Source organism: Amblyomma mixtum, chromosome 9 (assembly GCF_055824585.1).
Source record: "Amblyomma mixtum isolate Tamu chromosome 9, ASM5582458v1, whole genome shotgun sequence".
Taxonomy (NCBI): domain Eukaryota; kingdom Metazoa; phylum Arthropoda; class Arachnida; order Ixodida; family Ixodidae; genus Amblyomma; species Amblyomma mixtum.
The window spans coordinates 114,050,499-114,061,052 of record NC_143020.1 but is presented as its reverse complement, the minus strand read 5'-3'; the positions used below and the strand labels follow the sequence as shown (position 1 = coordinate 114,061,052).

At 49.5% G+C, this 10,554-nt stretch overlaps 1 protein-coding gene across 1 annotated transcript; it reads right to left on the bottom strand.

Annotated features, from left to right (window-relative positions):
• Nucleotides 1-6,986: 6,986 nt before the first annotated feature.
• LOC149330819 (TNF receptor-associated factor 6-like) lies at nt 6,987-10,036 on the bottom strand. The gene is made up of 2 exons (XM_089559986.1): nt 9,708-10,036; nt 6,987-8,503 (listed from the first exon to the last, which is right to left on the bottom strand). Exons 1-2 carry the CDS (start codon nt 9,975-9,977, stop codon nt 7,340-7,342), a joined length of 1,434 nt encoding a protein of 477 aa, XP_089416112.1. The 5' UTR covers nt 9,978-10,036; the 3' UTR covers nt 6,987-7,339.
• Nucleotides 10,037-10,554: the final 518 nt, after the last annotated feature.

The window sequence follows — 10,554 nt, the reverse complement described above, 5'->3', positions numbered from 1 at the left end:
GAACGGCAGCGTAGCAGGTGTGACTGAGCACTGCCGGCTAAAGGAAGGCAGAAAAGTGGGAGAGGCTTGCCCTCTCCGCTCACCCTTTCCACCTTTCGTACTTTCCTCATTGAACCGCACGTGGGATGAAAGCTGTGCAAGGACCTTTACATGGCTGTCTGAGCACATTTTTAGACGAAATATTTTATTCATACTTGCGGGATCGCAGGTATAGTGTCGCGTTGATTCCATTGCAATACTCATGCTCACCGGAAGCTGGAGAGCGACGCACTGGCTGGCAAACAAAAGGACTCCTACAGCAGCTGCAGAATTCGTTTGTGCCACACGTACATACCATTATGCTCATGTCTATGGAAACTATGGAAACGCCGCTGTTATGTTTTTCGCAGTGTTTCAGGGCATGAGGGTTTGTACTATCGGGGACAAAAGCTTGCGGGACGCGAGTTCTTGGAAAAACGTTTGATGTACTCCACCTCGCTACCCAGTCCCCTGATGTTGTATGAAAATATTAAAATCCTAAATGCTCCTTACCCTGGTAACAATCTCAGGATAGTGGGGAGCGAGGTGCAGTTACCATAAACGTTATATTCGGCTGGACGCGCTTAGCCAGGCGGGAACGGAACAGCGCGCCGCCGGCCTTCAGTTAAGCAGCCACGAAATCCAGTCTGCGCGTGCTTGGCAAGCGTACTGGGACTTTCGTCGTCTTCTGCGGCCGGACCACGATGGCACGCTATCGCGAGGGGTGAATGGCGAAAAGCGGATACCCTTGGCGCAAATCGTACGCGACGAGGACTGGCACGGTCGGGAGGGAATGCAGCGGCACAGTTTGCGATGACGTCGGTGTCAAGATGAGCAGGTTTAAGGCGGTTAACAGAGATTGTGTCCTGCCTGCCGTTGATGAGCCGGAGAAAGTGGGGCACGCCGGAGCACTTGGTAGGGGCCATTGTATGGTGGCCTTAAGGGCGGGCGTACGGCGTCGTGGCGAACAATGACGTGATTGCACCGCTGAAGGTCGGAGGGGATGTGGACACGACGAGAATACTGGCGCTGACGTGGTTGAACGACAGTGCTCATAGCGCTACGTAGGCGGTAGGCGTAATCTGAGACGTCAGCAGGCGTGGGTGGCGAGGGCTCGAAGAATTCGCCAGGGACACAGAGAGTATTGCCAAACGTTAGCTCTGCTGCACAGGTAGAAGAGTCACTGCGAAGTGCAGTGCGGAGACCAAGCAGGACGAAGGGTAGACGCTCAATCCATGGCGAAGGAAAAGCGGACGCCATAAGTGAAGCTTTCAACTGCCGGTGAAAACGCTCAATGACACCGTTGGAAATCGGGTGGTATGAGGTCGTCTTGATGTGGTTGACGCCGAGGAGCCGAGATAGGTTGGCAAATAAGGTGGAGTCAAATTGACGGCCACGATCAGTCGTAATGGTGCAAGGGACACCGTAGCGGCTGAACCACAGTGTGATGAGTGCTCTTGCGATCGACTCCGCCTTTATGTCCAGAAGGGGCATCGCTTCAGGCCATCTCGTGAACCTGTCAGTGCAGGTAGCGGTGGTTCCCGCAGGGAGGAAGGGGACCGACTATGTCGACGTGCAGGTGGCTGAAGCGGGCGTCCGGAGACGGGAACGTGCCAAGCGGAGTCGCAGTGTGTCGATGCACTCTGCTTTGCTGACAGCTCAGGCACGTGCGCGACCAGCGGCGAACGTCGACGTTGATGCGAGGCCAGACATAGCGAGCCGTGACAAGGACGTTTTCCAAAGAACTCGCGTACCGCAAACTTTTGTCCCTAGTACATGCGTGTACTTTATTAATATGAAAGCATGATATGATATATGGCTCATCAGCAACGAAACCCGAAGGCGTTGAGCAGCAGCAGTAGTCCGAAAACTCCCAGTGACGTCGCTATCGTGTCACATTATATCAGCAGTAGACGTTGGGGTAGTGACGTCTGCAGCAAATAGAAATAAAATAAAATATCTCGCCAAGATACGGGGAATTGAACCAGAAACTCTCAGATTGCGAGACGAGTATGCAACCCAAAAGTCACAAAAGTGTTTTCTTTTAACATGATATTTATTACAGGTGTGTCTGTGTGTGCTTCGTGCCCTAATCAGAAGATGAACAGTTACCAACTAGCCGAACAAAACGTTCTTCAAATAATAAAGGTGAATCTAGTGCATGCGTTTGATTAAAACCATGCTAAAGAGTTAGAAAGGAAGGAATCTTTAATGAACCCCTCAGCCGCCGCGGTGGCTCAGTGGTTATGGTGCTCGGCTGCTGACACGAAAGACGCGGGTTCGATCCCGGCCGCGGCGGTTGAATTTCTTTGGAGGAGGAGAGGCCCGTGTGCTGTGCGATGTCAGTGCACGTTAAAGAACCCCAGGTGGCCGCAATTTCCGGAGCCCTTCACTACGGCGTCCCCCATAGCCTGAGTCGCTTTGGGACGTTAAACCCCGTAAACCAAACCTAATGAGCCCCTCAACAGAACTCACGACGAGACAAAGCTTTCGCATTCAAAGCAAAACCAGCCCACTTTCGCGCTTACTTTGGCATCTTAAACACTTGCGACGAGCTTAAATTTCAAAAGCCACGTAGCGAAATAAGCACTCAACCGGCATAGTTATGTAGGCCTGTGCGAGGCAAGGCGAAGAATCTGGACAAACGCTTCTAGTGTGCACGGCTGCCACCATTCGCCGCGTGGCGCTGCGACACTCAAATTGCGCGGGAATGTTGATTTTCATTACTCACCTTTTTTTTTTCTACGGCAGTCGGAAGTAGTTTGCGTAATCACAGGAAGCCCTGTCAACTGTGGTAATCGCCATGTTCGCGAAGGATCTCTCATTACCCTATTCTTCTCAAAATTACGAATTTAAAACGCCCCCTCTGAGTTACGCGGTGTTCGCTACAGGTGGCCAACAGATGGCGTTCGTTGGTGTTCAGGATAGCTGGGCATTAGAGGGGAACGTTGCGAGCGTTTGAGCAGTCAAGGCTCGGTATCATTGAGCTCTGCTAAATTGCTCTCTGCGGCCGCAACTTGCCATCCTCGCTGCCACCTTAAAAATCTAACAAAGCTTTGGCTAGCGTTTTATAAACTCTGACAGTTTTGTTCTACACTAATGTATTTATTCTCTTAGCTTACAATGTATACACACGATTAATCTTTTATGTACCCGTCGTTTTCTTTCTACCATTGTTTTCTGTAGCTTTTCCTGCCCCTCTCCTCTGCAATGCCTGTAAGGTCCTGAGGGTAAAAAATAAATAAAATAAAATTAAAAAAAATACCGACGATTACGTTACTTCCTAATGCGAAATTTGAGCGCAGCAAATAAGCTGTTTCACCTTTTCGATAGATTGAGGCAAAGAAATCGAGCAACACATGTATGCGCTATCACAGAATTTTTTTTTTATTTTTCACACGTATTCCTTTAACAAAGACTCCACTAACAGTTCTTGACAGTCATGAAGGAAGCTTTGTGGTCGGAGAACTAGACTGATATATGTTCGACTTGGTACACCAATGCTTGATTCTCAAAGACGAGATCTATACAAGTGCCTCGCGAGGTTGTCACAGCCGTGGGACGCGTTACGAGCGAGAGGAACGGGATGTTCTCCCGCATAAGTGTTAGGAAATTGCTGTTTGTCTTTATGTCAACATTAAAGTCCCCCACTACTAACATCGGTGTGGATCGATGGACGGTTAATGCGAGTTGCAGGAAGTGCACGACGTCTTTCGTGAGTGCGGTAGGGGCGAAGTAGGCAGCTACTACCAGCAAGCCGTTGGGCAACTTTGCGGCGCACAGTTCGCCAACTTCATGTGACGTGCCAAACATTTCGACTGGTATTGCAGAGAGACCTGTGCGCAAGTAGATAGCGACTCCCGCCGCTCTGTTGTGGTCTCTGCGAGCACCACAGCAGTATAGGAAATCTATGATTTCGAGAGGCTCTTCGGGATCCATCCAGGTTTCAGCAAAGCAAAGTACAGAGGAATGGCGCAGAATGTGATCGTGGTGTACGTCCTTGGCATGTGCGGCAAGGGAGCGTACGTTAAGAATGTGGTTGTGAATGATGAATCAAGTGCTGCCAGCGAATGACGCGTCCATTGGCTGTCTGCGTGTGTTACTGATGTGTGGTTTCGCCTGTAAGAGTGGAACGCGACAGCGTCTTGCAACGCTGCCAGGGAGTCCACAGAACGCCATCGCCAAGGCTGTACGCCTTGCTGGACGGTAAATTTATTTTTTGAGGAAAGGAAATATATCTCTCTCGCATATCTGGGTGGACACCTGCACCTCGCCGTAAGGGAAAGGGGGAAGATGGGAGTGAACGAAGACGCCGTATTAGCTAGACGCGCCTTTGTTCATTCCAAACCATTCAGCTGGCATTACGGAGTGGCTAGCGTGCTCGTATCGCACTCCGGAGACCCTGGTTCGATTCCCATTTCGTTCTCGGTTTTATTGATTTATGCGGTCTAACTAGAAAGGTTAATTAGGCTATTTCATATTTATATTATTTATTTCTATCCGTCGTGTTCTGTCATTAACCTGTCAATTGTTGGAACTGTCTAGGATGTTCGACATAACGTATATGAAACGAGCAACGTCTTTCTGAGTGGGGAAGTGCGTGGTGGTGGAGGGAACGCGGATTCGTACTTATCTGTTTTTTTTTTTAGCAGCGTTTCCTTCCGCGGACGCTGTTGTCGCTGCGGCGCGCGTCTTTCTTTTCTTTTCTTTTCTTCTGACGTCTTCATTCTCCTCTATATTAATTAGGGTAATTGATTAATTAAGCAATTAACTAAACTCAGTCCAACTTAGTTGCAGCATCACTATACGATCCCTTTGATTGGTTGCATGGTTACTAGCCAAAGTACAATTGGCCCCATTTGAAATTCGCGCACTGTGACGTCACGAGCATTTCGACCAATTGAAAAGCGTGACATTGGGGGCGGAGCTGGTTACGAGGCCGACGCCGACGCGAAACCCAGGAACGGACGCCAAAGAGCTGCGCTCTAAAAAATAAATCAAAAGAACAAGTACCCTGGCACATTTTGACACCCAACTTAACTTTCACGGCCAGGAATCAGACATCTGGCCAAGAATAACATATTCCGGCCTGCACAAAACGACACCCCCTTTCACGGTATCGCCTTAAACAAAGGCTGCTTTGAATCCAGATCCGCTCCTGGGCGCGGCCATTTTCCGCCGACTGGTGCGCCGCGGTGCGGGCGTTTCTTTGGGGACTGCGGGGCTGCGGCAACTCCGCGGCCGCGCCTGCATATAGCCGCGCTTCGGGCGCTAAAAAAAAATTGCCGAGCATACTTCCGCAGCGTGGCTGTGTTGCAGGAAGTATTCACGTTATCAAAGGGAGCACATTGGTGCGTTTGAATGACATTTAGTTTGACATTCACGTGAATTGTGCTGACGCTTAGAACGCGCTCATGCTTATATCGCTACCGTCTTAGTGCTCCACTGCAAAAAAAAAAAAAAACTTTTCGTTCAATATCAAGTATTAGGTGTGCGGCTAGCATGCATTTCCAATTCCCATGCACTCTTAATCCTTCGGCCATAAAGTACCACCCACAAACAGGGCTTTCTTGTCGCATGCATGCGTGGTGCGCCGGTTTATCAACAAATTACCGCTGTGAGCTTAACTGAGTCGCAGCGCCAACAAAAAACAAAATTTGTCATGGTTTATGCAACCTGGTGCATAAAAACGTACTTTTACTCAAATTATCAAAGCTTGAATAGATATTAGCTGCGAATCCAGCTTTCACGAAATCTGAGGTCCGAAGTTGCGTTCATTTTATTCGGTAGCTCTCGCCGCGTGTGACAGCGTTGCGTAGGCGTTTGGCTAAGTGTGAATGAATGTATTAAAATAGCGCATATTTTCCTATGATTAAGGTAGATAGCAAAAGCACAAAGACACTACGGTAAACACTTTACCCCCCCCCCCCCCCCCCCCCTGATCCCTATGACATGCGTGCGGAAAGAGCAACTGAAGTCGGTAGCGGTCGTGCTTATAATCCTGTGCATGAAATGAGTTTAATGGGAACTAGAGCAAGCTCAGCGCAAGGAGGTGATCGAAAACACGCGCTTCGTCACAACCTTCAGTCTGCAGCTCGACTATCCAGTTACTACACCATTGAATCAAATCAATAAATCCACATTTCTGTGCCTAAAATTATCATAGATGATAGCGCACGTAAAAGACGGCAACAAACGACACTCAGCGCAGAAATATGCTTAGAAGTGCCGCGGTTTCCAGTCCGTACGCTACCTGGCCAACTACTCCGCGGGAAAAATCCTTGCTGTTTGCATAAGTATTCCAGAATTTCCCTGAGCAGCGCCGCTGCGCCAGCGGCTTGGTGGAGCAGCGTCGCCGCTGCGGTGCCAGCGTTTAGAATCCTGAGTCAGCAGAATATCATCATTGAAAAACGTAGAGCGAAAAACGAGACACAGAAAAGGTGACGACAGGACACGAGCGCTAATCATCAATATCAATATCATCATGGTAGGCACAAACAACGAGACAGACGCGCACTGCCTCGCCGCACTCACTCACATCCAAATGAACGAAAAAAAAAAACTCGGAGATGTTACGTTAACGCCTAACTGCGCGCAAGATAACCGCAGTACTGTCTGGTAGAGGGAAAATATGAGTAGTGACGCACAGCACACACCCTCATACGTTATGATGAAGCACTACAACGACAGAAGCGAACACGTAAACATGCATTCTACGCGCGGCGCCGGCGCGACCCGCAGTCCATCGTGCCGCGCGCGCCGATAGATGGCGGCTGGTGTCGAGAGTAGGAGCGCGCCAGCAGCCTGCGTGTGAGGGTAAAAGAATCTGGTCTATACAGAGGTGACTCGTCGAAATAGTCAAAATTTGGCACTATAATTTCACCCACCGTATTTCATGCCGCAAGCACTTCTCTGGAAGAAAGCATTAGCCCGGGTGCATGACGAGTTTCTAAGATTTGAAACAATAATAAAATCCACCAGTTTTTATTGACAACTAATTACAGACATAACCGTTCCGGGTGAGTTGTAGAAACAGGAAGAAACAATGAACCAACAAGGCTTGTACGAACGGAGCTTCGGTCCGACTGTGACTGTGGCTGTCCATCATCATCACCACCACCACCATGATCATCATCCTGACTATGCACACTGCAGGGCAAAGGCTTCTCCCATGTCTCCCCAATTAAACCTGTCCTTTGCCAGCTGCGGCCACCGTATCCCCGCAAAAATTCTTTATCTCATCCGCCCACTTCACTTTCTGCCGGCCCCTGCTACGCTTGCCTTCTCTTGGCATCCACCGCTGTCCCTATTCAAGTGCAAATCACGGTCGAAGATCGAACTTGATCTGAAGCTGGTCGCCTTCCACATAGCCGTCACGGATGAGAGCTTCGAGATTAAGGTGTTGTGTGGAAAAAAATGACACTTGTTCATGTCCATCCCGCGGCCTTTGACAACAGGGACTTTTCTCAGAGGTATCCTCTACAAGCACTCGTTCTTCACCTCCCTTTGGATGAATGACACGCAGTTTGATTGTTTGTTTCAAGGGCCACTCGACGGAGTCATCCATTTCACCCTTGCGTAGGCTGAAGCTTGCACGCAGCGTGGTGTTTTTGCAGAATTTCTGGAGCCACACACTGGGGCACATGCAGTAGCCTCGTAGGTACACCTGCTCGCTCGCATAAAAAACCCCACTTCGATTCCTCAGTTTTTCTTCGATTGATCTCACACCTGTTACGATAATCTTGCAATACGATGCCCGCAGATTAGGTGGTTTGGGCGCCGCTTTCCCACCGCGGGCCAGCGTACTGCTACTTTCTTTCCCTTGTTCCGCGTCCTTCTTGGAGTCTCTTGGAAGCTGAGAGCCCTTGTCACACTTCTTCCGGGCCATTTTTGCTAACTCATCTCTCATCACTTTTTCCAGCGCATGTATCCTGTTGGAAACGGTTTGAATTGCATCGCTGCTCGCAGCGAAACTTCCTTTCGTTTCTTCGCTAAACGCGGCTATTTCGTCGGAGTATTTTTTCAGAGACTCACGTTCTTCTCTCGTTCTTTTGGCCACTTCTTTCCTCACGGTCTCCTTCACGTTATCAATGCCTCCGCAGAGTGCTCGCAATGCTTCTTGGCAGCTGTTCACCCCGTGACCGATTGTGTTGAGGCGGTCGCTGTCGGCGCCATTTGCAACGAGCAGTTGTTCCAAGAGTACCTTCAGTTCACCGGCTTGCGCTTCCAGCAGACGTCTGTGGGATGTCAGCAGCGCCGTCTCGTCGTTGAGGCTCGGACCCATTTCGCGTTCCGATCCTGCAGGCGTCGCAGTAGCTAGGCAGCACTCCGACTCCAAGTGCGTGAACATGTCGCTGCAGAGAACTATGGCCGAACACCTGGGGCAGCGAATGCAGTGGTGCCGACAATCACGGTGGAAGTGCTGGGCGATTTGCGATGCAGGCAGCACTGTCCTACAGCCGCTTCCTTCGTTCCAACACTTGATCTGCAAAATGAAAACAAAAAGAAAAAATTACGAGGAACTTTAGCTGCTAAAGTGGTGAAAGGCGAAAGCCTGAGTGCTGCATTCTGCTACGCGATTGTTCACTTCACATTCTGTTGGTGCATTAATTAACTGCCAATTAATGACGCTTAATCTTGCCTTTAGGAGTGGAACGCGACAGCGTGTTGTAGCGCTGCCAGGGAGTCCACGGAACGCCACCACCCGTTCGTGCGTGATGCGTTGCCCTTTGAACGCAACGCTTTTTAAGGAAAGGAAATGGCGCTGTAATTCCCTGTCATCTCGGTGGACACCTGAACCGCACCAAACAGGAACGGAGTAAGTAGAGTGAAAGAGGAAAGAGAAAGAGGGGCGGTAATGAAGAAAATGAAAAATCAGGGGGGCACTTTTTTTTTTTAATGCGATGTTTATTGCCTCAGGGCATAAAACGGCATGTAATGATAAATGAGGATGCCTAAATAAATGAGTAAAGGTTGGCACTTTGTTGACCTCAAGTGCGGTAAGGCGAAAGCCTTAAGCGCGGTGTTGCTGCTTGTGTCACTGAAGCGTTGTTAAGACGTTAGGCTTCGCCTCTAAGAGCGAAACGCTACAGCGTCTTGCAACGCTGCCAGGGAGTCCATAGAACGCCATTGCCCGTTCGGTTCTACGCCTTGCTCGTCGGTAAATTGGTTTTTGAGGAAAGGAAATGTATCTGCCTCGCATATCTCGGTGGACACCTGAACCTCGCCTTAAGGGAAGGGAGGAAGATGGGAGTGAACGAAGACACCGTATTCACCAGACGCGCCTTTGTTCACTCCAAACCATCGAGCTGGCATGGCGGAGTGGTTACCGTGCTCGTCTCGCACTCCGGAGACCCTGGTTCGATTCCCCAATTCGACCAGTTACCTACTCGGTTTTATTTATTTATCTGGTGTGACTAGAAAGGTTAATTAGGCTACTTGGTTAACTAAGCAATTAACTAACCTCAGCCCCACTTTCTTGAAGCATCACTATACCATCCTTTAATTGGTTGTAGGGTTACTAGCCAAAGTACAATTGGCCCCTTTTGAAATTCGCGCACTGTGACGTCACGACCATTTCGACCAATTGAAAACCGTGACACTTCTGTCGGCAACTCCTGCTTACAACGATGAGGCATTAAAGGCTTCCGCCTTAATACACCACAGCTGCTTTGAACCCCCAAGCTTACCTCTCTCCTCAGCAGATCCTGGACAGGAAACTCCTTTAGAAAGACGTCACCTTCCTCGCAGTGGTTGCCATCGAGCGGACATACTCGACCGCCATCATGCACGCTGAGCAGATAGCAGGACTCGCACAGTGTGTGCCTACATGGAAGCAGCGCCGTCTTCTTGCGCACTAATCCACATGCGCCACACACCCAGTAGGATGGAATGGGCTTCACGAAGCTCAGGGGCCTCCAGTCCAGTTCGGTGGAGAACCCGACTAGTGTGTACTGCATGCTTCTAGGAGAGATCGCTCACATCAATCGCTCGCTTCCTAACCGTCTCGCAGGGGTGTGCTTCCCGCCGGGTGAGTGCGCGCTGTTATCGCTCCTTCTTTAGTTTTCGTTTCGAGTGTCACCAAGGCAACAATCGCGCCGACAGCCGCCTCAACTCTCCCGTCGCTTGAGGATGTGTGCACGTCCGGCGAATGCAGTTCGTTTATCTGCGTCGGCTGGCGGCTCTCGTGCATAGTTTCTTGAAAATTAGAGATCACTGCGGCGACCCGCATTTGGGAGAATGCGAAAGCATTGACGCCTCATCGGCACTCGCCGCCTCTTTTTATCATTTTATTTTTGTTTGTTAATTACTTTAATTACTGAATTAGCGCAATTGTAATATATTACAATTAAACATCGATTTATTTACTCAGATTGCACCTTCTTTATCTCAACCATCTCGGTTTTTCAAATTTGGCGCTGTGGTTGCTTTCCCGTCCACTTACTATATCCCCGTCCAGCCTATTCAACCGTTTAATGATTTTTGCTGATAATTAATTAATTAATCGATTTCAATGAAACTTTTTGTTCGATTACC